This window comes from Sphaerodactylus townsendi, linkage group LG11 (assembly GCF_021028975.2).
Source record: "Sphaerodactylus townsendi isolate TG3544 linkage group LG11, MPM_Stown_v2.3, whole genome shotgun sequence".
Taxonomy (NCBI): Eukaryota; Metazoa; Chordata; class Lepidosauria; order Squamata; family Sphaerodactylidae; genus Sphaerodactylus; species Sphaerodactylus townsendi.
Window position 1 is genome coordinate 40,477,281 of NC_059435.1, and position 27,489 is coordinate 40,504,769.

The 27,489-nt window shown below is 40.6% G+C and overlaps 1 protein-coding gene across 2 annotated transcripts in view; it reads left to right on the forward strand.

Moving 5' to 3' along the window:
• Positions 1 to 27,489, forward strand: part of SKAP2 (src kinase associated phosphoprotein 2) — a 140,741-nt gene that overhangs the window by 67,521 nt on the left and 45,731 nt on the right. For both annotated transcript variants that reach the window (XM_048510891.1, XM_048510890.1), the window contains exons 7-10: positions 175 to 299; positions 1,217 to 1,280; positions 1,819 to 1,941; positions 26,722 to 26,799. In XM_048510891.1, the coding sequence (XP_048366848.1) occupies positions 175 to 299; positions 1,217 to 1,280; positions 1,819 to 1,941; positions 26,722 to 26,799 (390 nt within the window). The remainder of the gene's footprint in view (positions 1 to 174; positions 300 to 1,216; positions 1,281 to 1,818; positions 1,942 to 26,721; positions 26,800 to 27,489) is intronic.

Genomic DNA, 27,489 nt, shown 5'->3' on the forward strand with positions numbered 1-27,489 from the left:
GAAGAGTTTTATCTCTAAAAGCATCACCTGAACCATTCCGCTAATAACGTGCAACCCAATTCTTTCGCATATTCATGAAATGGAAAACAAAAATCTGAATAAATGATAACCTGCCGGGCCATTCGCATCCAGCGTTGCGAATGAAGTTCTATCTTTGCTTTTTATCTCCGACAGACAAACAACAGAAAGGTGAATTTGCTATAGATGGCTACACCGTCAGAATGAATAATACCCTTCGGAAGGATGGGAAGAAAGATTGCTGTTTTGAAATCGCTGCACCTGATAAACGCATTTATCAGGTTGGACTTTTTATGTCGTCTTCAAATTAAATTGATAAAACTGTTACTGTTCCAGTTATGGAGACATTAACATTTCAATAAAACAACTCCTGACATGTTAGAAAAAAGGGGAAAAAATCCTGCTTGATTTTCTTACCCCGTACAGTCATATAATAATGTTAAAATCCAGATTAAGTTCTAATATTATCTTTTTGGGGGATAAGAACAACCAATATGTCACTTTTATCTATTGGTCCATTTCAGTGCTTATATTTTAATATCTGTTATCTAATAGGTTTGCATGATTTTTTTCTAGGATGAATTATATTGTAAGAGAATTGAATTATATATATTAAAAAGCCCCAAAGTGTTAAATATGTATTGTATTGCTTAAAGGTCTGGGAGGGAAATCAAAGTAAAAGCACATTATCAGCTGTGCAATTCAAGACCTATCAGCTAGGCATCAATGTGGAATGTAAGTTTAATAAGTTTTAAATATCTGAGATTGCAGTTGAAAGCCAGTTAATTAAGTTGTCAGGTACTGTGTTGGAATCTGACAAGAACATTTTTAAGAAAACTGTACCCAGCAGTCTAAAGAAATTCATGGGTGTCTTCTAATTGTCAAGGGCGAATTTCGTTCATCAGTCCTGCTTCTGACATTGATGAAGAGAAGCAGCTTTTTTTCCTGCACAGCTGCCAGCTGCTGATCAGAGTTTCAAATCCATCATCCTCTGCTTCAATTACATAAATTTGTCAAAATTAACTGTACATTATAAGAAGCATCCTTGCAAGAAAGGTACCAGAAGACATGAAAAGAATTACTAATGGTGGCTTGAGAAAGTGACAAGAATGCTACTTTCTTTTTGTGGCTAATATGGTGTTTGCTGTATTTGTTATGTTTATTATTTGCTACTCGTTAAAATCAACTTTCTGGATAGTTTACAGCTGCCACGCCAAAAGAAGCTGAGGAATGGGTGCAGAGCCTCACTTTCGTATTACAAGGTAAGTCAGTTGATGCCATGATTTGTTGTTTATAATGTGATCTGCCAGTAAAAGCTTTCTAGCAGAGTTCCTGCTAGTCTGAAAGGACCTGTTTTGCAACCATGCCTCTTTTACTGTTGCATTTGCTGTTTTACACAGTTCTTTCTGACATGATTCTGTATGTGTGAAACTGCAATCCTATTCACAGTTAAAAAGTCAGTCTTATTGGACTTACCAGCACTTGCTTGAAAGTGAGCAAGTGTAGGATCATGCTGTAAAGCTATTCTTAATGTAGTTACTGCAGAACTGTGGATAACGCAAAGATTAAGCTGAATGCACCCCATATTAAATTCTAGCCAAATAAAAGGTAACAGTCACACCTGTGTTCCATTAAAATTTCTCAATATTGCAGTTGTAACTTGGGTGCTGCATTTCCTTGGATTTCAGATTGAACAACTGAGTGTGTTTTTTCCTTCCATGGACTAATTGATGTAATACGGTAAACTCATGTTGTTGAGAAGATACCTGTTGTATCTGTGTGGTATTTTCTTGGTAACAGACATGGAATCGGAAGTTATTCCAGAGGAGGATGAAGAATATGATGACGTTGGGGAAAGTGATGGACATTCACCAAAAATGAGCACACAACCAATAGAGGATGACATTTACGAAGTGCTTCCAGGTACTTTTGAGATGTTACTTAAGTATGTATAGTGCACATAGGTCTGAAAGAGTAGAAAAAGGTGGTCTATATCTAGCATGTCTTGGATGAGGAAAACGCAGATTTGAACCCCATTCGACTACGTGTCCTTGAATGAGTCATGGAGTGTCAGTCTCATTTCCATATCATGTTCAGTGATAGTTGTATGCTGATTTTTTTTAAAAAAAAGACCATCCTTTTTAACCAGGTCTAAATAAGAGTAATTTAGTTTTGACTAATGTGGGCACTGCAATCAGACAGGAATTGTGAAAATGGCCTCTTGGGATTATTGGCTCATTAGTATCCTCTCTGCTACATAATTTTTTAATTAAAAATTGACATGCCTTACAGCTTTGTCCCACCAACTCACTCATCTTTTGTTCATCATTCACTTCGTCATTTGTATTAACGAGAGATTCTGCAGTCTCTATGTTCTCAGCTGTTTCCAAATATGTGATAATTCCTACAAAAACTCAGTGGTGTTTCATAGAAAGTCTCTGCTGAAGACCTGCATACAAAACTGTTCTGGAGCTTGACATTTTTTCAATAACATCCAGTGTGAATCCATTTTAGAACATGATTTCTTACCTTAGGTTTTCAGTGGTGGTCAGGTGTGACAACCAGCATGACAACCAGTCATAAAGCACATAAATAAAAATGATACATTTTCTTATAAAATAATGCACATGAAATTCTGGAACCAAATAACATTATTCCCACATTGTGTCCCTTATGGTGTGCTTTGTTTGGAATCAGGGCAACATCTATTAGAAACTAGGGGACGGGCTGTAAATTTTAAGTTTTGGCTTAAAGTTCTGGCTTGTGCACAGATCCAAAAAGTTTATTTTTGCTAGAAATGAGGGAGCTTCAGCTTTCGAAGTGGTGGCTTCATATTGAAAAAAAAATCTTCTCCTTGGGTTTCTCATGGGAGTCTCTTCATATGCTTACCGCCATGGAAATTTACCATTGTCTAAAGACCAGACTGTATGACCAGGAATACCAATCTCTCCTCAGTGCTGTGCAAAGCTCTTGTTCCCCTCTATACTTTGGGATCACACCCAGAAATCTAGCCCTGCTGTATATTTAGAACAGCTTGTCAACTATAAGTGCAGATGGATCATGACCAGAGCAAGGTGCAACTCATTCCCCTCTGTCTATCTTCAAGGTTGTTTCCTTAACATCCCACGAAGTGAGTATTGTTGTCAGTACTGTCCCAACACTATGGACTCAATTCCTCATATCCTGCTTTACTGTTCGAGGTATAATGATATTAGAATCGAGCTGGGAGCTTTACTACCTCTAGAATTTATGTTTTTCTCAGACAAACTAAAAATGTCTAAGCTATTGAACAACCCTCATGTAGAAATTTCTGAAGCAGTTGCCACATTTTTAATCCGTGTTCTACAAGATGTGCAACAATGATCCTCTTATTGTACTTGGAATGTATGGTACTTCTGGTTTTATGCCTAATAAAGGTTTTTGGATTGGATTGGAATAACATTATTAGTTGTTAATTAAGAAGGAAAAACTGTAAGTGTCCAGAATGTGTTGGGTGTTGCATTCATTCTTCAATGTTTTTGGTAGAATTTGAATTTGGTATATAAAGAAAGGCAGTGAAAAATATCATATTTTATAGTTTAGGAACCTCTTGATGCTCATTGAACTGCTAATTCTGTAAAATCATCTTGTGTTTTTTTGGATTTCTAAAGTCAAAAGCTGTACAATTGATCCTTGGAAGATACCGGAAAGAAGGGAGCGCCTCTGATGTGCTTTGGTCTCCCTTTTAACACCAAATGACCAGAACGTGCCCATATTCCTCTGAGATTGCAATTAAGGATTTCCACATCTGCTTCTGTCCTGCTTGGAAGGTTTTGTCTTTCACTCTGGTACTTCTTATTTGGAAACTGGAACTCCTGGGCATTAGAATGTCTTATATTTTGGCCCTGACCATTTTTAATGCCCATTACACACCCAGTGTTCTACATTTATCCTTGCTACTGATTTTCAGTGGATGGAATTTGGCATCTCTCTCTTAGCTGTTGTTTGAGCCTAGCATCCATTGTCTATGGTTGCTAACATAACTGCATCTTCCTGGTTGTTTTTTATTCTTCCCTGCATACTGATCAAAGCTGTTGTTTAATTCACATTTTTTAGCCCTGGAACAATGCTCGGGGTGCATTTCCTACCTTGGTTTCATCTTTTTGGGCAGAATGCAGAGAAGTGGCTGTAGAACTTTCCCCTTAGGACACTGCCAGCTATATATAGCAGGAAACATGTTTCCAAAGTGTAGACAGTTACCACTTATACTCTATTTTCTGTAAACAAAACAGCACCCTGGAGGGGAAAAATCCCAGACATGTATGCATTTTGCTAAGATGATAGTTTATCTACTCCAAACTCATTTAATGTATTAGAGCAAAATTCCTCTCAGGAGAACATTAAGAAAATTCTGGCTCAGGGACCCATTTTAAGTGTTCTTGAGAGATACAGCTCTTCTTGACAGTCAGGAGAATATTTACTTCAGCACAGAGAGATATTCATATAGTAGAAAAATACTCTGAATTTATCAAAAATATTAGGAATTATTAATTTTAGATACAATAAAATATTTTGCCTTAACATTCGTAAAAGTTTGTAAGGTGTTTAGAGTTTTGGGTTCAGGTCATAGTTTTTATTGTTCTATATTTACAAAAACAATTATAGTGGTGTAAAATGAGCTATTCAATATGCGTAAGTGGAGGGCTAAATCTAAGCCAAAGAAGCGTTCAGCCTCATGTCACAATATATTTTTAAATTCTGGGGTTTTTTAGTAGTGTGAAACACAATGATTTGTGCCACCAGAGGGAAAAAAACACTTGTGGGACTTTTTCTACCCCCAAGATATGCTGGAATTGTCTCGGGTAGAGATATGTTAGATTTTCCTACCTATTACAAAAAGTAATTTTTTGAAGAGAAGACTGTAGTGGCCCCTTAATGAAGCAGCCTAGTTTTCTGCAAATAGAATCCTTCTCTCCTTTAAATTGTATTTCAGAGGTGTATCTGCATCAAACCTGAGTGACAGCCTGCCTTATTTTCTTTGCTTTTTAACTTCACTCAGGGTAGAAAATTCATTCAGAGAGCTCACTTTCTGCCTAAAAAGAACATACAGGAATATTTTAATCCAGTTTTGAAACTTTTGAACTTGATAGCGTCAAGACAGTCTTTGTTACAGTCACAGACCAGCATGAGGTAAATAAAGTAAGGAATAAAACATATCACAGGGTAAAACATATTAAAATAGTAGATATGTATCTAAAAGAAACAAAAGCAACATTTACTGGTAAAAAGAAGGTGGCAGCACAAAATGAATTGGAATATAAAGGAAACCGAATGAAAGCATAAATACTGAAGGAGAATAAAAACCTTGAAACTATGACAGAGGATAGACATAGTAAACAACAAAATTGGTAGTTTGAAGGCTATAGCTTTCAGATCAAATCATTTAACCTACTTTATTGCACAGATCATCCTGCAATGTACTTCAAATGCTGCTACACAGAACTTGGCCACATTGTGTATGGGTATCTGAGAACCGCACGGAAATATAAAATGACTCAGTGTGAGGCCCAGGAATTTATATAGCAGACGTGAAATCAAATTACATATGTTTTTGAAACACTGACAGTGGAGAAGCACATTTTCTGTTGTTTTTAAGTGCCCAAATCCACAGGGTCATTTTCTCTTCTGATAAGGAATCTTCCTGTTTTGACCTGCCAAGACAGCTGAAGGGAGGGCCTGGCACTGAGCCAGAGTAAAAGCTCTCCGCTGTTTAGGTACTTCAAGATTAGTTAGATACACCATCGGAAAGAGAGAATACCTATTAGATTTGCTGGCAGTTTAGGTTGGAGACCTGGCTAAGTCCAACTGGTGCTTTATATCTGCCACATACTATTTAACTGTTTCCTTGGCCTGTTCATAGCCTATTCTGAATAAGACCCAAAGTTAGGAATTTGGTTACCATGGCCTGTTTCCACGTAGATTGAAAGTCATCATCCATAGTCAAAGGTCAAGAGGGAGAAAAAGTGACCTAAGCCAATAATTAAGTATAGCCACCCATACTGTAGCTCTACTCTCATGATGCCTGTTTCTAGTCACAAGGTAGCATAAGAAACACATTTTCGAACCTGGAGGGTTGATCTTAAGAATTTAGATTGTACCAATTCTGGTGGTGCAAAATTGGTAAAGAGGCCAAACCTAGCACCGTACAAAAGTTAGGCAATTGACTTGGCTTCAAACTATTTAAGCGCTGTAAGAACGTACTGGCCACCTTTTGTCTTAAGGAATTTGAGGATGGCAGTTGACTCTTTTCTGCATTCTCAGCAATGTAATCCCCATGAGCCTTCTTGTTCTCAGAGGAGTGAAGAACAACCCCCAAATATTTAAACCAAGGGATCTGCTCAATCTTATGACATCACTGCTCCATGAGTGATATTTGGGCCTTTTGGCAAATGCTATAATTTTGGTTTTATGGTAATTAAGTTCCAAATTATCCTCCTTACAGCACAACGGCGGTGCTTTCAGTGCTCTTTTAAGGCCAATGGTGTTTTTGAGAGGATTACTGTACCTTCTGTGTAGAGCAGGACTGAAGTCTTCCAGCAAAGTTTGGTGGGGGTGAAAGCTCATGTTATAAAGATGGCTTACCACCCATATCATTAATATAAAAATTGAATAAAAGTGGAGCCAATATATAACTTTGCTGGATAATAGGAAAAACTGTGATAGGAATTAGCCCAGAGTGGTACCCCATTTTGTGTCACCTTTCTTTCTTATAACAGCAGAAGGTAGAAATGTCCTTTTCTCAATAGTTTCAGACTGATCAGTCGTATTGATTTGTTAACTTGTTGAAGATTTAGCTTCAATTGGAATTTGTTATTTAAAAGTCTGTTGGTGAGACTTATTAACAGTAATAGGTAATGCAGTAATGCTTATTAACAGTAATAAGTAATGCAGAATAGATGCAGTCTGTAAAAGATTTCAAAATGTTGACTTGCTCAGCATTGTCATATTGTTGTGCTATTCTGAAAAGCACTGGGACTTTTTTTGATAACTTCATGTCCTCTAAAAAGCTTTGGGCATAACCAGTGGACCTTTCCCTCTTTGAACATCCCTTTGCTCTAATTGCCAAATTCTCAAAAAAATTCTATTGAGAAGGCATGTGTGGGGACATCTGTCTTTCCAGGGGTGAGGATTCCACAGAGCTCGTGCTTTTAATGGGTCCTATTTTAACATTCTGTAATATAACTGTTTAGAAGCATTAAAATCAATTGTGAAATACATCACATCACAAAAGGTAGTTTCACACCTCATGTTGCTCCTTTCCAAGGGCCAGTTTTCCCAACATGTGTCCCTTACATCACTTGTTGAAATAATACAATAATCACACCATTTGTCACTGATTGTACCAGATCATTTTTACCTTGGTTTGCACAAAGTAACAACAGCTCAGCCACCATTGTCTGCTGTATGCCTGGAGGAGTCCCCTTTCAGTTTTCCTTTTAAGAAACGTTCCCAGGGAGTATTACTTCACTGTTCATACTGACCTTTGCAAGATTTCAGCCCCAAACCCCAAATGTCAGCAATAATTGGACTTTGGTATCAGTCACAAACATATTAAAGCCTGTGACATTTGCAGCTTCAGTCTGTGAACCTGTTTGGCTCCAAAGCATCTGAGTACCAACAGAGCAATGGCATCCTCATCCCAGAGAATAACAAGTTTTACCCAGGGTAAGGGAAACAAGCATGTTTTTGGTGTTTTTTATGATATCCATAGCAGTTTTTGGGCTTGAACTTTTTCAGTGACCTCCAGAGCAAGGGACATAATAATTTCCTATTGCTGATCTCTGAAAACATCGTAGATAGCACATATTTTGCCCTTTTGAAAGTTGAATGTGGGTACTTTGATACACTGTTGTGGTTATAATTTATCTTTTTAGCCCCTTTTCGACTGCATCTTAATATGAAGTATAATTTTTCTCCTTAAATCTGGCTTGCTTCTGTTAAGTCTTCAAAAGGACTTGATTATATTGTTACAAAACAATGCAAGTTCGGTTAAATTTTTGTTATGCTCTTCAAAGCTTTCTCGCTGAGTACATACAGCAATTTTTTGAACTGTGTCTGGAGCTGCAGAGTGAGAGTAGGAATGCAGAGAACGTTCTGAGCCTTGGAAGTAACTATTTGTGCCAGGTTGTTTTATTTTATTTTTTTATATTTTATTTTGATGAACAATGCAAATATAATTTTCAGTGGTGTTTAAAAAGGAAAGTATTACACTCAGTCAGAGTTAACATAACATTTGCTAATTTAAGTCTCTAGATTATGCACTTTAGCAGCATGGTGTAATGGTTAGTGCTTATAGGATTGGCCATACAGAGGAAAGTAAGGATCAAGATTGGAAATTCTCAAGCATCTCCAGCAATTTGGCCCCCCTTTTTTGTTCATGAAGCCTGGGAACACCTGCAGCCTCTTTCCATGTTGTTTGCCTTAGGTGCAAAACTCTGGTCCACTTAGGAGGAGCCCACAATATAGTTCCTTTCATGCTAGTATTCGTCCTCCTGGAAACTCAGTCATTAAGTAGTAGAAGAAGATGGGTTTGGATATATATCCCCCCTTTCTGTCCTGTAAGGAGACTCCCTTCCTCTCCCTGCAACTAGCACCTTGTGAGGCAGGTGGGGCTGAAAGAGTTCCAAAGAACTGTGACTAGGTCAAGGTCACCCAGCAGGCTTCATGTGTAGGAGTGGGGAAACAAATCCAGTTCACCAGATAAGTGTCCGACACTCATGTGGAGGAGTGGGGAATCAAACCCCACTCTTCAGATCAGAGTCCGTAATTCTTAACCAATATACCATGCTTGCTCTTGAGGGGGAACTACAGTTGAAGCTCCTCACACATGGTCCAGACTCTGAATCAGAGCAGTTTCCATGATGTAGTAAAAGAAGAACACAAGGCTGGCACTGTGAAAACGGGTTGCTAACAGCAGCTACTTTAAGCAGTCCTGCAATCTTTAAGAAACCCAACTTAACACTTTAAAATGTTAAGAGCTTTTGCAGGCTTTTCATGTAACATTTGCAACCGATCCTTGCATAGAAAAACACGAATCCTTCAGATCATGCAGTTCTACTGTTAAGGAATGATCTACTGTTAAGAGATGATCCAGGCTTCCACAAATTTGCCTTGTGTTAAAATAAGATATCTTAATAACTGGTACTGATCAATCATTCCTTGTGCGCCATTCAGTAGACCAACACAGAAGCATTTTTGACAATATTGATTTGTTAAACCAATATGATGCAAACACAATGTGACAGAAGTTGGTGGTGTTTATGAGACAGAATCCCACATTGGAGAAGCTTGTCATTCTAGAGAGATAAAAGTCATTTTGGTTGTATGAGTGTGTCCCTCCACCCCTTTACTATTGACTGCATTTCTGACAGCTGCCTTCATGTTATGCATTAACACTTCATGAATATTTTCAGTGCATTATACATCCCAAATAGAACGGTTCTCCATATGGAAGCAAAGTTATGTTCCTCCATAGCACCATGCTCTGTGTTGGAAATGCAGCATACTGTAACGTTCTTAAATGGAGCATTAAATGATAATGTTCAAGAATACAAGATATTTTATTAATCATGAACACTGAGCAAATTTATTTACTTAATACATCAAGTGAGGGAGTATTGATTTTTTAAAAATTATACATCTAATCCAAAGCACAAACATTGCTCTGTTCTGCAAATTCAGTAAAGGTTTTTATAATATTAAGCTACTCTTCTCAAAGCTGGATCCAACTATATTCTTCCGTTGTGTCTCCCTCCAGTGGAGGAACACTAGGTAAAAGATAGTCATAGGATCCAGCCCATATATTAATGTCACTAAGAAACATTAAAAGATCAAACAAGGATTGTGGAACAGTATGAGACAGCGTTTGGTATCTTGAAAAATAGCAAATCTAGATACTTAAACAGAGTCCTGTTTCATTTAAGGTAAGTAAAGGTTGATTTTGAATCTCATATGAGCAGGATTCATGTGTGTAGGAGATGATGAGTAGATAAATGGTGGATAATAATGTCCTCCAAAGCTTCTATAACTATCCAACCCACCATTTTTTCTTTGTGTTAAAAGTGCTGAGCCCCATTGCAAGTGAATATTCATAATGTGCAGATAACATGTAAGAATGGACCATATTTTGAGGTGCTGTTGCTCCCATTCTCAGATTTCTGTGTCAATCACATCACTACTCTTCTCCTTACTACTAATATGGTAACTGAGAAAACATTCCTGTTTTGTTTACTGTTGCTTAAACCACCAAAGGATATTGTTGCTAGGTGCTCAAGTCTGATCAGGCATCCACTAAACCACCTCAGTTGGCAGTGTAAATCCCCCAACCCATTCAGTCAGACTGGTCTGTATAGTCATCATTTGTTATCTCCCTCAGCATTATTTATTTAAGATGCTTATACATCAGTTTTCTGTCATGCACTAAAAGCTTACTAGATATACAGATAATGCTATGAAATTTAAGTTTACAATGGTAAATTCAATCAGCACAACAGCAGCTCAGTTCCAAAGACTCTTTTAAATAATGAAGCCTTTACTGTCCCTCCCCAACAGAGGCCTCTTTCTCGCGACGGGCAGAAAAGGGGGAACGCTTCTTCAGCCCGGGTAAAACAACACCGTTTTGGAGGGGACCCTTCGTACAGGCTCCGCTGCCAAAATGATGCAGCAGCGCTCTGTTCCCGCCCAAACGGTGTTTTCAAAACTCGCTCGGTGAGCAAGTTTTTCCGCAAACGCCAACTTCCATCCATTTCCATGCGAATGGCAGCAGGTGGAAGCCAGCGTGTTCCCCTTTCCAGCCCCAAACGCCTCCTTACCTCCTGCTGGCTGTCGTCGTTCTGAAGAGCCCTGGGGACATGCCCCCCGGCCTCCGTAGCTGCAGCCGTCGCTCTGGCCATGGCGGCTTATCCCCTGGCCTCCTCAGAGCGATAGCTTCCAGCAGGAGGCAAGGGGGCTGCGCGGCTGTGCGGAGTCTGCTCCAACAGCTGCGCAGCCCATGGGGCCGTTTGCGAACAGCCCAGAGCCTGCATCAGTATGATTAATGCTGATGCAGGCTCTCTCCCTTGGCTGTGTGGAAACAGCCAGAATGACAAAAGCAAACAACCACCTTGAGCTGTGAGGAAACATAGGAAAGGACAGACAGAATCCTGGGGTACCCCATGTATCTATCACAGAGGAAGAATTTCAGGGTCAGTCATTATCCCATACTCCATATTGATTTAAGTAAATTAGGGCAGAAAATACATCACATTCCTCCAGCCAGGGTTTGGTCAAGCAAGCCAGGTCAACCTCTTCCAAAATGAGTTCATAATGTCTGAGTTTTTGTTGCTGCTTACTGTGCTTTGAACTTCGCTAGGGTTGTATAAGAACAAAAGAAAACGACTGATGTCCGAACAATAATTTACAAGGCTTTTTCACACAAGTGTTTTGCCATCTTGAATATCCCATAAAGGTTTCACTTGGAATAAAGTAACCTGGTAAACAAATGGGGAAAAAAGTTAGATTAAGCTATTGGTTTTTCAAGTGCTGAAAACAACACAAAAGGCTTAGCTGCTATATAGGAACACTACAATGTAGTTTTTTTCCCACTGGAAAGCTCTGTGTGTGTGTGTTAGGTGGCAGTGGCTACCATCTTCATAGTTGTCAGAGTTTGTTCATGAGGTCAAATCAGAGGCGAAGTAAGGGGAAACCGCCCGATGCGCACGTACACCCTGCACCCCTGCCACAGCGGCGCCCGCCCTGGAACGCCCCCTCCATTGCCCGGTCACGCCTCTGTCACTTCTCTGCTCGGGGCATTGTGCCCCCCCTGCCCCATGGGCGCTATGCCACTGGCTCAAATCCAGTCTTTGCTAGCTGAACAAGGGAGTAATCCTGTCAAACTGAGAGATGCAGCAGATTTTCTGTGGCTGTATGTTCCTTGCGCAACTTCAGATGGCATGAGAGCAGACAGCAGCGTGTTTTTGGGACATTGGAGTTGAACAGGAAAAGAATGCAATACTGTGCTACATTTTGGTTCTCTGATGCTCTCTTCAATTTGCTTAATGTTTTGGGTAGTTCAATTAACCAGACATTAGATTATTTTCATCTATAGAGAACTGAATACAGACAGATTTGTAGGGCAACATAATGCCAGCTTCAGACAGCCACACTTCAAGCAGCAGTGCCTAATTATATTGACACTGAATGAAAATATGGCAAATCGTCTCTCTGGCTGAATCTCTAGCCACTGGGTTGTCAGTACAAAGATGCAGAAACATCAGTTGCTGAAAATATTTAAAGCAACTAAGCGAAGCATCTGGGAACCAGACCTTTCCTGTGGAAGCGTGCCAAAAGCGGCATTCTGTTTCCTTTTGCTGTAGTGAATGATGCTGAAACAACTTACCCTCCCCCACACCCCGAATTCAGACAAGCATCGACTCAGACAAAGAGAGGAAACAAATATGTATTTTCCAAGCCCATGAATTAATGACAGTGTAGACAATCCAGAAGCTCAAATCCGTTGTTTTCATTATGGTACTGTCTCTGTAAACATTATGCAGAGTCACATTTGTCACAATTAGAGATATTTAGTTTAAAGGAATTGCTTTTAAATCAACTTTTTCCCTTCGGCTGATAAATATGCATGGGGAATATCACATGATGTGTGAAGATTTTTCTGCTTCATATTATTAAGTCATGTTATATTGCATTTGACAAATGGATCCAAAGGTAGGGTAACTTTTATTGTCATTTTTAATTATGCCTGTATGAGTTAGAGCATTTATATAAGAAAAACTGTTTAGGCTGCCATTCATTATAATACACTGTTTAACATAAGATTTACAGAATATAGTGGAAATTTTAACTATCTGACTAAATCCCCATAGATCTGTAGATTCTAATGTGGAAAGAAGAGTTAAACAATGGAGAATATTCCTTTTCAAATGTGTAGGTGGAGATGGGAAAGCAGGGTTCAAGCGATCTTCATTAATAGTAAGGAGGGTACCTACCCCCCTCATACAAGTCGTCAAAATTTAAAAACAAAAAAAAGCTACCCAGAGGCAATGCAGAGGTCTCTGCATATTCAGGTATGCAGAAAAACAGAGCTATCCGAAAGGTAGGGAGTTGCCTTTCCCCCACAATGGCATGATGAGGATTAAATATGCTGCAGGAGCATGAGATGTTGAAAGCAGCTGGGAGTCAGTTAAAATAGGGGAGTGAAGAGAGACGAAGAAATTAGCCTGGTCATGCTCCTAAAAGCTTATAGATTATTTTCTGAATAGTTTGTTCCCTACCACCAGTGATTCCACATAAGCCACCAGTTTTTCCCTTCTAACACACTCAGTGGCTAGCGAACTACTTGCGGCTCTCCTGAGCACCCTTATCCATGGCACTCACCCCATCTGGGCAATTTTGAAACTGGGAATTTTGTTATTATTAGCCCAGGATAAAACTGACAGTTTAATTTTGAAACCCAACACAGCTTCTCCATGAATATATCAAGATTCTGCATAGAACATTGAATGAAATAGCGGAATAAGGCATGCTGCTGTTGAACACAGTCCATAAAACAGACCTCTTACAACGTAGAAAGCTTACCTCACACAGAGAATTTCTAATCACTTATCCTGCAGAATTAGAGAGGAAAAATGGAAAGAAATTGTTAACATAGAGATGCATTTCTCTATGCCCAGTATCCACCTGTGCCTCATCATGTTCCTCTTATACTCACATACAGGCACACTTCCTTGCATAGCTAGGTCAGTTTCAAATACAACTGATACAATTCAAATTGAAGAATTCTGATAGATGATAAAGGAGAGTCTGCCCTGACTGTGCCCTTTTCTGATTTTATATTCATCTAAGGCCCTGCTTGGTTTGCACCCTACTCCTTTCTAGGACTGGTTCGGAATCAGCCATGGCTGTGGCATTGCAGCTTTTTTGGGAAATGGTAAGAATAGGCTGGTAAGAACTTCTTGCCTTATTCTCAGAAAGCTGCAGTGGGCTGGCTCAAGAGCTTTGTGTAGCCCAGGGGTAGGGAACCCAGGGGCGAATCTAGGCAAACTGGAGCCCGGGGACAAAATCTGAGTTTGGTGCCCCCCCACCCCAGGTATGGACGACCATCCTCCCCCACAACGACCAAACAATGATTTTTTTGCACCAGCTCACAAAAACACCTCCCACCACCAGCAAAACATACATGGCTTTCTCCGCACCAACTCTCTTTCCCAATTGTGTCCTCACACCAACCCTGTGAGGTAGGCTGCTAGCCTGAGAAACAGCTCCAAGCCAGTGCAAGGGGAATTAACTTTTAAGCATGTTTATCTCTCACAAGTCACCCTCCATCTGAAGGTTTACCAAGCAAACGTCAGCATCATCTCTCACAAATCACCTCCTACCCCCAGCAAAACAGGCATGGCTCTCTCTTGCCTTTTCCTGTGCCTGCTGGCGCCTGGCTGCCGGGGAGAAGGCTTCTGAGTCATGCCACACTTCATTTAAGGCGAATAAGGCATGCTGGGTTAGAGGGAGGGGAGGCGGAGCTCCCCAGTCCCTGCCTCTCCTGGGAGCCCAGTGGGACTCTGCCCCCGCCCCCTGGACACTCCAGGCCACCGTACAGAGTGGGCGGGGCTACGACAGGCACTGGGAGCAGTCGGCTGCTTCAGTGCCTGCTTGCTAGGGCTTGCTCAATCCCTCCCTGTGTAGGAGGATGTTTTGGCGCCCCCCACGTGACCTCAATCGATGCGCCCGGGGACAAGGGGTACCCCATGTCCCTAGGCAGGAACGCCAGTGAGGGAACCTGTGGCTCTCCAGATGTTCAGGAACTACAATTCCCATCAGCCCCTACCAGCACGGCCAATTGGCCATGCTGACAGAGGCTGATGGGAATTGTAGTTCCTGAACATCTGGAGAGCCGCAGGTTCCCTACCCCTGGTGTAGCCTCATCCAGGGATGTCTGTATTATCTTGGCCAGAGGCAGCCATGCACATGATGCTCCTTTGACTTGCTTGCAAACTGGAAAAAGTTTCTTCTGCTTCTGTAGCTCCTGTTTGCTGCCAAGTGTGGAGCAGACGTTGCATCAGTTGACTCCGAAGCTTCAAATAATTCTAAGTTCAGACTCCAGTTGTGAGTTTTACTCAAAGATTTATTCAGAGTGGCAAAAGTTTCAGCAAGAATGTATCTCTCTGTCCCTGATTTCTAGCTTTGTTTCCCTTTCTCTCTGTGCCTGTCTCTTGGAGCTCCTAACCCTCTCACTCTGTACCTAGGAGCTCTCTGACTAACACCATCTATGCTGCTCCTTATATGGAGAGAAATCACCAATATCATCAAATACAAAATGTAATCTTCAATCTACCAATGAAATCCCTTTGAAGTTCGGTTACACCACTCAGAAAAAGTATATCTGAGTCATCTGCTTTGATTGACGGACTGTCTCAGCCTTCTCAGAAAGAGCAGGCATGTGAGTCTGCTAAAAAGTTAGAAGCTATATCAGATGGAGTGCATTCATTCTGCTTTTATGTTGAGAGTAGCTACAAGAGGAGTCAAAGAAGTGGGAAAATTAGCCTGCTTAAGCTCCCATAGCATCTTTGGACTTCCTAATTGTTTATATTCCCCCTCGGCATAGGTGTAATTGCTTGCAGACCCCTGATTTGTTAACCCCCCCAAATATAGATCTAAACCACATTTAGGCATTTTTCCAGAGCCATTTGAGTTTGTGGAAAATAGTATTGCATTTTACCCTGCAAACTGCATTTTGATTAAAACATGTTGAATTCCATTCTCAATTTTGTGTTTGGGTTCAGGCTAAAACTGCATCTTGTCTAAGATAAAAGTGCCTCAGATTCTTTTAAAATTCTTTCAAAACAAAGTAGGCTTGACCACTTGATACCCAAGGTGTGACAAATGTTCATCATAAATCCTAATGATTAGCTGTTTTTGAGAAGAACGGTTAAATTAATGAAGTCCATTTTCTTCATTGTTTCCTCATGGTTTCTGCCCCCATCTCTACGAATGGAAAGCTTTTCTGTAGTGAAGTGCATGGAGAAGCTCTATATATGCAGAAGCTCCAATAGAATGTTAGAGCATGCATTGCAGAGTACACAAATCAGTACCAATTGTATTTTAGTAAAAGGCGAAAGATTTATACAATCTGAAGAGAAACCAGAGTATACACTATTTGTATTTAAATCAACGTAGGAGATTTTTAATATATAAACACACACACACACTACCTGCTTATATAAGAGATAAACAGATAAACAGGTTCACTATCACTAATCCTGCCAAACGCCTGGGCTTTTCTGCTCCATGCTCTCCATGATTCTTTTTAAAGCCAGTGTCATGATTATGGTTTGGGTGATACTGAAATGCATGCCACTCATCAACACAGGGGATATGGCATGGGATATACTCTACTTACATTCTAGCTATGGCAGCAAGGAGAATGAGCACAGCTTACTTCTGTATTTGGATAGGGATCTAACAATCTCCTCAAGATCACAAAAAGGTTGTTGTTAAAATATATACATTGATGAAAATCCAGTTGCTATGTTTATATATCTTTGTAATGTGATATGAGGAACGAAACCTTTCTTATAAAATGTTTTTACAAGATGTTATATGACATTCCACATTATAATTGTATGCCCGAAGTTTCACAGTATAATTAAGTGCCTATGTCCATGTCCATGTTTGTGACCTTTAGCTTCACTCAGAAAACTGTTAGGGGACCCGTCTAAATAGAGCATTAAAAAGGTCAAGACAAAATCCAACCAATACTTCATCTGATAGTTTACCTTTTTTTATTTTAGAAAGGATCTTTAGTACTATAATACAACATTATTAATTTAAATTGTCAAGGGTTTATTTATTAGTATATTTCTTTCCACCTAAAGATCTCAGACAGTTTTCAACAAGTTGAACAATTTCATTGTAAAATCAGTATAAAATTCATGGAATCCATCTACAAAACGCCAGTGAATAAACATTTTAATGAGCACTGTTTGCTTAATATTCAGATTATCTTTGCCCTTGTGCCCAGGGTAAAATTGTTACTTTATTTCATAACATTATGGATTTTTTTTTCTGTTTTTACAAATGTTTAGATTTTTACCTATTTGATAATTTTCAAAGGGATGTTACTCTCTTTTTGACACTAGATCAGTGATTCCCATCTAGGATTCTGTGGTACCCGGGGGTGCTGTGAGCACGTCCCAGAGGTACCGCGGGAATGCTACCTCCCTTTCCCCCACCCCCCACCTCTCTGCAGTGACTGCGGCCCCAATGGCCCAGCCAGCCATGGCCCTGAGAGTGCTTGGAGGCCAATGGCAACAGTTCCTTGGCCCCCTGTGCCACCAGGAGTGTGCTTTCTGCCCACCCCCACGCATTCTGCTGGCACCCCTCCCCAGCGGCGGTGAGGGTTTGGGGCTAGAGTCCAGATGCGGACTGACCTCCGCCCCTGGAAACCCGGCAAGCTCCTTCCCCCACCCCCAAAACTCCAGCCAGGCCATCCACAGGCCCAGCGAAGCCTCCCTGCCTTCCCCTCCCAGCCCAGTCATCTAAATTCCACACACCCACACCTTTCAACCCTTCCCTACCTCAGTAGTCACCTTCAACCCCTTCCCCACTCCTACTCACACCACCCAACCCTTACCTTTCTTTCCTCCCCAACCCTCACCTTGCCACCCTGCCCCACCAGAGCCCTCACCTTTCCATCCTCCCCCACCTCAAGCCTCTCTGTTCCACCCACTCCCAATCTGTTGCCTCAAGCCTTCCCTTTCAACCCTCCTGCCATCCCCAGTCATTCCTCCCCATTCTCCCCCTAGCCTCACCTTCCAACTTTATTTATTTATTTATTTATTTATTTATTTATTTATTTATTTATTTATTTATTTATTTATTTATTATTTGGATTTCTATACCGCCCCATTCCCAAGGGGCTCTGGGCAGTGTATGACTTAGAATCCCGATACAATCAACAAGGAGCACAGATTTACTACATATAAATAAATTACAAATTGCACTGGCTCAATCAACTTTAAATACAGTTTCTAAAAACCTTTTAAACAGGAATAAAAACAATAAAAGGCACCCTATAAAACCCATTTTTAAAATCCTCCCCAGGAGGGAGGGGCAGCGAGTCCCATTAAAACAGGAGGGTCCCAGATGTAAAAGAGTAACAAAAACTTACCCCAAACCACACCTCTCCAACCCCTAAGCCACAGACTTAGAACCAGGTAAGTGTCGTGCCGCGAGAAAGTGGTGTAGGATCCGCTACAGCACCACCATCACGAGGGGCAGAAAACTCAGATTTTGCCCCAGGGTCCATTTTCCCTAGATATGCCTCTGGGGGGTGGCAAGCAGGAGCACTGGGAGTGGAAGGAGGCGGGTGGCAGGGCCACCGTGAGATATGAAGAGTGAGGTCAAGGGTACCATGATGTCGAAAAGGTTGGGAAACACTGAGCTGGATAGTGGAATCCAGTATAACCTTATCATTTGCTAAATTTCTGTCCATCATATTTTCACTTAGAAACTAATTTAGTGCTCTTCTGATCATTGCTCAAGATCTATTGATCAGAGTTGCTATGGAAAGGAAAGAACTATCCCAATTTCAAGCAAATGAAAGCTTTCCATAGAAGAACAGTTCAGTTTATTGTTGAATGCCTGAAAGGACAGGAAAATTAAAAGTCCATGGAAATACTCAGTATGACTCTTACTGATCGCTTCATTTGATGAAAATTAATTTTCAGGCTAATTACAATCATCTGGTGATTCCTCAGATCTTTTTTGTTGTGGTGGTGGTGTCATCTGTTTGTAGAGTTCAGACTAGAGCAATTCTTTGGGGTTCTGATCATCTGTCTCCAACACAAACAGTGATAGGGATAAAATGTATTGGATGGACAAGATAGTTGACCAAAGTCTTCCCAGTTGTCAATATGTTTGTATACCTCTGCTGATAAAATATACTGCAAAGCTGGAAAAAGTACAGAAAAGGGCAATCAAAATGATGAAAGGGTTGGAACACCTTCCCTCTGAGGAAGGCTAAAAACCATTTAAGCTTGAAAGATTAGACTGTAAGATGGCTAAAGGAGAACATGGTAGAGATTTATACACAACGTGTAGCAAGCGCAACAGAAAACTTTTTCTTCCTCTCTCATAATACAAGAGCTCAGGGTCATCCAAGGAAATTGATTAGCTGTAGATTCAGAACACAGAAAAGGAAGTACTGTTTCACACAGTAAAATTATGGATTTTGCTGCCAGAATATGTGATAATGGCCACTAGGTTAGACGACTTTAAAAAGGGCTTACATAAATCCCTAAAGGACAAGGCCTGGTAGTGGCTATTAGACAGGTAGTGAAAGGAAATTTCTATGTTCGCAGCTAGTGTGCTGCTAAATATCAATTGGAAATGAGAGAAGAAACAACAGATGAAAACTGTTGCTAGTTTTCCTAGGGCATATGATAGACTGTTATGGAGAATAGCATGTTGAACTAAGGGGAACCTTTATAATAGTCCAGAACAGCCAGCCAGTGATAATGGCTGGGATCCACAACTTTTTTTGAGCCAGAGTGGTGCAGTGGTAAGAGCAGGTGGCCTCTAATCTGGAGAACAGGGTTTGACTTTGCACTCCTCCACATGAATGGCTGGTGGATTCCACATGGGCCAAAAACAGCGGTGTGAAAATGGTGTAAAATGTTTAAAACGCTGTAAAATGCTGTTTTCACACCACTATTTTGGGCCCATGTGGAATCTGCCGCAGAGTCTTATCTGGTGAACCAGATTTGTTTCCCCACTCCTACTTTTCTGCTGGGCAACCTGGGACTAGTCACAGTTCTTCGGAACTCTCTCAGCCCCACCTACCTCACAAGGTGTCTGTTGTGGAGAGAGGAAGGGAAAGGAGTTTGTAAACCCCTTTTGAGTCTCCTTACAGGAGAGAAAGGGAGGTATAAATCCAAACTCTTTTTCTTTGGAATTCTGACACCAAGTGGCAGGCACAACCACGACTGCCACAAATGATGGATGCTAACCTCAAAATGGCTGTCACAGGAAACTGAACAACAATCATAGAAGAAGCCCAAGTGCAGGGGAGAAGATGGATAAAAACCCTAGGAAAAAAGGGTAAGAGAGAATAAAACATAAACTCCAGTGGCAGCTGCTGGTCAACCACTGTCACCTTAATCTACATAGCCAATCAGATCTTTAGGAGCCAGTCAGAAACCCTGCTGTGCAAGAGTCTCACCTGGCCCCACTGACTTTCTAAAAACACTTGATGAACTTCAAGAAAGGTTTCAGCATCCATGATGGAACCCACAGATGCCATGTTGGAATCCCTTGGATTACAGAATATGTGTGTTCTGGGTGTAATTGTGCTCTCTATAAAGGGGCAGCCAAGGTGGCAACTAGAGGAAAGTTTAAATATCTTCTGTGGCACAAATTTCAAAATGAATCTTTTAAACAAAGCTGGATTTTGCATGGGCCAAAAACAGTGGTGTGAAAACGGTGTAAAAGGGTTTTAAACGGTGTAAAAGGGTTTACACCGTTTTCACTCTGCTGTTTTTGGCCTATGTGGAATCAGCCAAAATGTTAAGAATGTTTCAAAAATGAAAAGATCCATCCAGAACAGCTGCAGTTCTGTGGAATTCTGTGCTTTAATCTTTACAAACAAGTGTTCTGCAGTTTTAAGGAACAGATTATGTCCTCTTATTTTTATAGGGCTTGCCTCAAACATGCACAGCAGCAGAATTGAACAAAGGCATCATGTAAAGTTGTTTTATGGGTAAATGATTAATACATGGTGTGTTTCGCCTTCTTTAAAAAAATAATTATTTCCACCTCATCTGACCTATCTCAGCAGTCACCTTATTCTTGGCTTTATTCAATTAGCTTTGCCTGCTGGACCAAATTATTGTCTTTAGGATACCTGGAGAAATTCCTTAAGAAAAGTCAGGAAATGTTTTATTCTAAGGCCTGGTGTTTGCTCTTTCAAGACACTTGCTACCCTGCAGAGCCAGCAAGAGTTGAGATTAACCATGCCTGCGGATGACCTAAGACATCCCCAGAAACTTTGCAGATCTTTGATCACCCACAGAGAACAGTGGCATTCAGTCTGAAGTTTTGTATTTCCTGAGTCACTTTTATTCTGTGCGTTTCTGCTGTCACTTCTTCAGAAGTCTTCAGAAGTTAGAGAAAGGACCATAAGTATACAAATGTATATGTAGTTCAAGGCAGGTAATACAAGATGGTAACTTTTAATGTTCCTGTTATATTTGTACTTGAAATCCAACCACTGGTTATCACCAAGCACTGCTGAAGCTTCGAAAGGAGGAAAGTTTAGAGGTAAACCTACAGGATTACCTGGCAAAAACACAGGCAATAGAAACAGTAATTAAGATGTCTTACTTGATGTTGAGAGATATGTCAGTTTAAATGAGAAGTGCATATTGCGGTATGTGGAGACATCACTGTCCAGACAATATGCAACTGGAAAGTGGTAAAAAGTGTTCCCTTTCCACATGCAGTCTGGATCAGTTCACTTGGAGCTCCTCTGGGGTTAGAAAATGTTGTAAGCACATGAAAAGATGCCAAAGTTAGGGCTCTTAGCCCAGGGCTTCCACCTTGGGACCTGAAGTGAGTCAAGCCCAGGACATGGCAATTTGAACTATTTATTCTGTTTGCTTACTTAAAGTGTATTTTTGTATTTTATAAATTGCTTTGCCTTCATTGGGAGAAAAACAGTATAAAACAGAAATGTTAGGAATTGTGTGACGGGAAGGTCTAGCAGCCTGTAGCTTGTTGCTAAAGCTTATTAGCCTACCGACGGCAATCTTAGTTTCTCTTTGACCCATTATAAAAACTTGCTCCAGAAGAAACTGTGGTAAGGCCATTTTAGGCTGACTTAGTTCTTTGAAGTTCTGTCACCATTTTTAAAGACACTTTGTAGCCTGGATGCCTCACTTCTGACTGATTAATGTGTGAAAACCTAGAAGGAACTCCATAATTAAATGAAAGTTTAAGTGCTTTTAACTTACTTGGCCCTGCACATAGTGCTTGGCTGAGTACCAGAAGACAAGAACCTGCCCTGAGGCGCATACGTTTTAAAATTTCACGGAGGACAGAAGAAAGGTGGAGGTGAGCAAGGGAGGGCCATGCATTTGTTTTGTTTATTGTTATACTCAGGTCTGTTCCTCTCCAAAGCACGAAGAGCAATGAAATGAAATCATGGTAGTTCTTTAGACTGCTACCTGACCTCTACAGTCAGCTTTTGAGACTCTGCTTTGAGTGCCCTTGTCTTTTGAGATTAGGTAGTTGGCAGCCTGGGAGTGGACTTTCTTGGTTATGGCACCAACATTCTGGAATTCTGCCCACAGAGACTCATCCAACCCTTCTCTTTTATCGTCTGTCAGCAGGTGAACTCTTTTTTGGTTTCTTCTCGTATTCTCTCACTGATCCCTCCTTCCTGCCATATTTTCAGTTGTTGTTTCTATGTATGTTCATGTAGCCTGGTTTTTAATTGTTTTAATGATTGTTTTTGTTTGGTTTTAATCGTTTTTAAGACTTGTTTTTCTTTATGTGTATTTTTAATATATTAGATACCTTGGTGTCCTGGATGAGGGCAGAAAGGCAAGGTGTACCCTTTGTAAATAAATAAATATTTGGAGTTCATTAACATGGTTACAGAGGATATTGCATGGATTTCTGATGCATTGCTGGGTAGGATGAATGTTTGTCTTTTGAAATTAAGAAGAAAGTCTGTGGCTTTCTGGTTTCAGAGAATGGTTATTTAAGAATTAGCCAAGATAATAATTAAAAAAACCAGCTGTTGTCCTAGAAAAGCAGTACAAAATTCTGAAAACAAAGTTATTTTTTCTCATGCTCCGCATGTTTCTTGAAAACCTCAACACTTAATAAGTTTTATCCATGCCCATTTTTGTCTTCTTTAGGCCAGTTGGGAAAAGCTGTAACCTGTATTGTCTCTCGTCCCTTAATCTCTGGCCAGTGTGTGTCTGCATTACCCAATGAGAGGTTGTTGGAAATGTTACAAGAGCAACTTAGAAAAGCATTTTCATTCATTGCTCAGCTTGGGAGCAAGGGCCATTTCTCCCACCAAGGGTGGCATAAAAAGAGGGGCAAGGTGGTACAGAATTAAGACCATGGATTCAGCAACCGTTTTGCATGGCAGGCCAGATCATCATTAGATCCAGCCAAGTGATTAAACACACCTCCTCTCCGCTTTCATGCCTCACCCTTTGGAGAACCATTCTGCTTATCTGTTTCCTTTTAGTAATGGGTAACAAGCCATGTCCAACCGGTAGGAGCCCTTAAACTTGCTTGAATGTCCTTCATTCGGTACCACTTCCAGTGCTCTTTGGTTGCCTTAACAGCCTCATCAGTTGGTGAGGCATCTACTTCTTTCTTTGCCTTGTTGCTGCTGGGCACTGATAGACAGCTCCATCCCTTCAGATATCAGATGACTCACAGTGCTAAGGGCAGAAAGCTTGCCTTTGCCAAGATGACACAGCAAAATATGAGACAGATGCTTCATTCTCCAATTAGGCTGCTAAGACAACCAAAGCGGAACTCTTAGATCCTTCCAAAGTTTGGGAAGCCCTATGTGTACACTTGCTCATCAGTATTGAAAGCGGAATGGGGACTTGATAAGGAGGATGTGTTTAAGCTGTTGTTCAAAGGGTATAGATTGAAAACAGACCTAAGAGATCACCCTTCCCAGTCCCATAAGACATTCATTATTACATCCTTTTGCAGAAGAAAATCTTTCCTGGTTTCGCATTTCTCTTAAAGGCTGTGGTAGCAATTCTTCTTGGTTTTTTTTTTTGTCCTACCAGATACAGCAATGAGTACCTTCAAAAGTTTCCCCACATTCTAAACTGTGGTTAGTTTTAAAACAGTAATGACTTACTTGGAATGTTTTCATATCACAAACTGAACTTTCACAAACAGACATTTTAGCCTTCCGCAAGCATGAAACCCTTGGCAAACAGGCATTTTTGACAAACACCATTTTAAAAAAACCCTAGTAATCTTGACTGATCAAAACATATCCCAGTGGCTTCTTTGAACAATATGTGGTTGGAATAATAACGTCACTTGTCGAAGAGTTCCATGGTGCAGCATGAAAGGCATGTAAATACAAGCTGCTTATTTGCAAGCAGCTTCCAGATTTGCAGTATGATTGCTATGGAAACCACATAATGAAAACCTTATAACCATCTGTGTGGTTTGATGGATTTTATTGCATAGCTCAGCTGTTTTTATTTACTGTTATTAAAGTATTGAGTAGAATATATTAACCCACAAACTGTTGTTATCTGAGATATTAATTAATATTGTACAATGACATTGTGTCTCTTAACTAATCCAGAACAATGGAGTGCTAGATACTAACTGTGCTATTAATAAGGGCTAATGGAGACATCTTAGTGATGAATGGAAGGCAAGGTGGGGTGGAATTGCTGGCTTTACATATGTTATCTTTGGGATAACCCATTTTGTGGCAGAAGCATTTTATGGAAAGCATATCTTCTGCACATTTTTTAATATTAATCTAATCTGTATCCCTTCAGGACAACCAAAGCAATAAGAAATAAACAGCATATTTTTTACAATAAATAATCATAGTGGAACAATAATTTCAGGTGACTGTGCACGGTTAGCAAGTTAGGTGTGGTAAACTTGGTTTGAAATTCCCACTCAACCATGAAGCTCAGTGGATGATTTTGGACAAGTCACAAGGTCAGAATTAGTTGGTATGAATTTGTGCGTGAAAACATTCAATTTTGGGAAGCCTTCGGTTGATCTCCATGTGCTGTCTGAGTGGTCGGTCCCTGTGTAAATTATATTCCGCATCACAAAATGGGGAGGAATTACAGTGGAATTACAGTGCAGTGTGGAATCCTGATTTGTGAGAAGGAAATGAACTTCAGTTTGTTTGCCCATGACTGGACACTAAATGCAAAGGATCAAGCTGCTATGGATGAAAAACTTGGAGAGCCCCAGCTATCAGCAATAAGTGAGAGAAATGGGGACACCTTTTCTTTTCTTTACCTGAACAAGGGCTGCAGAAGAGAACAGTAGATTTGGGGGATATATTTAGGGACAGAATGAATTTAGGGAAATTTAGGGAAAATTTCATGTGAATAATTAATAGAATTCATTTACCAAAAACTTTAAATATTGTATGAATATGCAGTCTTATGCTACATAATTAAAATTAATCCTTATTTCATGAAGATTTCTTCCTGAATTACCTTGGGACTAAAATGTATCTTAAATAGAATACTATGTAAACTGTCTTTAGATACTTTTTTCCAAAAGGCCTTTTATTAAAATAATAATTTTTATTTAAATTGAAAAATTAGATTTTTAATTTTTTTTAGCAAAACCATTGATTTTTAGCCACCTTGCTCTCTAGATAGACTGCTCTTCAAAAGTAGTTGTGGTTGGAGGCGCAAGTTAATAGAAGTTGTTACACCAGCAGTGGTGAATGCCAGGGAGATGCAGCACTCATCTAGGAGTTTCCTACTGGATCTGGGTCTTCCTTGAGAATTCACCAGTTGAAATAGAGTGGGGTGCAGTTACAGTAACACAGTTGCTTGAATAATTCATGGATTGGGCCGAGCAGTGCAAATGATGAGTGGGTTTTCCAATGTGCCGTTGACTCTAAACACGTAAGGATGAATTTAAATTAAAGGGTTCCAATATTTCAGCATCCATATATTTCTACCTACTCTGTGGGATCCTGCTCTACTGCCCTGCTTCATGGCAGGTGAGGAATTAACTAGGAATACGAGCTTTTCAGTTATGGTAACCCAACTCTGGGGCACTGTCCCCCTTCATGTGCATATGGCACTGAATTTGTGGTCCCTCAAGCATCTAGTAAATGTTTTCTTATCCTCCCAGGCCTCTTATGTTGCTTTGCTAATGCTAATGCCCCCCACCAGAGGCGTAGCAAGGGGGAAAAGCGCCTGGTGCACTGGTGGGTCCTCTGCCCCTGGAACACCCCGCCCCGCTCAGAACGCCCCGCCACACCCCCAGAACGCCCTCACCACACCCCACAGGGTGTGTCTTGCCCCCTGTCCCCTTGAAGCTACACCTCTGCCCCCCCACACTTTTGAAGCTTTTTTGTTTATCTGCTCTCTGTTGAATTTTTTTAGCTCTTCTGATTTCTTATTTTAATGAATACATCTATTTCAATTTTTTGTTGCGTATTGTTGATTCTATTTGTTTTGTAGATGGGGAGTGAGAATTTAAGCGTGGCTGTTGTAATAACTGGGGCCTTTAAATGCTTTCCTAACTACCTTGAGAATCGGTTTCTGGTTGAGGGAGCAGCATATGCATTAAAAAAATAAACATGTGAAAACACTGCAGAAAATTAATGTTGTGATGATCTTATTAAGAAACTAACGTGAGAATGAATGCTTTCAATTGGAAGGCATCATAATGACCCAACAGACCCTTTGAAGAACTAACGTGGGCTCGTTAGCAGATCAAAACCGAGGAAGTTTTTTACAGGTCATTGTCAACCCTCTCTATGGCCATGTGAGCGTGAAATACTGGATATCTCTGACAAACACAATCTGTGCTGTAAATTTCCCCCTCTATTTTCTAAAGTGTTCTGTGTTGTAAGTCTTGGTGACTGACATGCTTTCCTCAATGTACTGTTTGTATTTGCAGAAGAAGAAGAAGCCAAAGTGCCAGCAAAGGGTGAAGAACGAAGGAAACTGAGCCAGGAGAACGTGGCTAGTGTTCCAGGTATTTGGCATTCTTTGCCTTTCATTTTGTCTTCATGGCCTTACCCCTGTCTCCTATCTTCCTAGCACCGTGATGGCGAACCTTTTCGAGACCGAGTTCCCAACCCAAAACCCACTTATTTATCGCAAAGTGCCAACACGGCAATTTAACCTGAATTCTGAGGTTTTAGTTTAGAAAAAATGGTTGGTTCCGAGGCATGTGTTATTTGGGAGTAAGCTTGGTGGTAATTGATGGCTTTGCTTTGAAGCAACTGTGCAATTCTTCCAATGGGTGAATCACAATCCTAGGAGTGTTTACTCAGAAGCAAGCCCAAGTGCCAGCAACTGAACTTACTCCCAAGTAAAGGATCGGGCTTTAGTTCTTCACATGAAAATCAGTGGGGTTTAACAGCGCTCCAGGGTTACCTACATTGCTTCCCCAAAACTAGGTCTTAGGTTTAATGCTAATAATCGAGCCCAGCGGCCCTCACCAGCCTAGATGTGTGGGGTGAGGGCAACTCTGTTTGCGCATGCCCACAGAGAGGGCTCTGAGTGCCACCTCTGGCAGCTGTGCCATAGGTTCGCCACCACTGTCCTAGCACAAATAAAAGGTTAAGTTCCAGGAAGTTTGTATATGTATAACATACCCTTCAACTGATTTCTTGTGGTAGCAAAAAAAGGGGGCGGAGGACTGTTGAGTAGCATTTAGGAT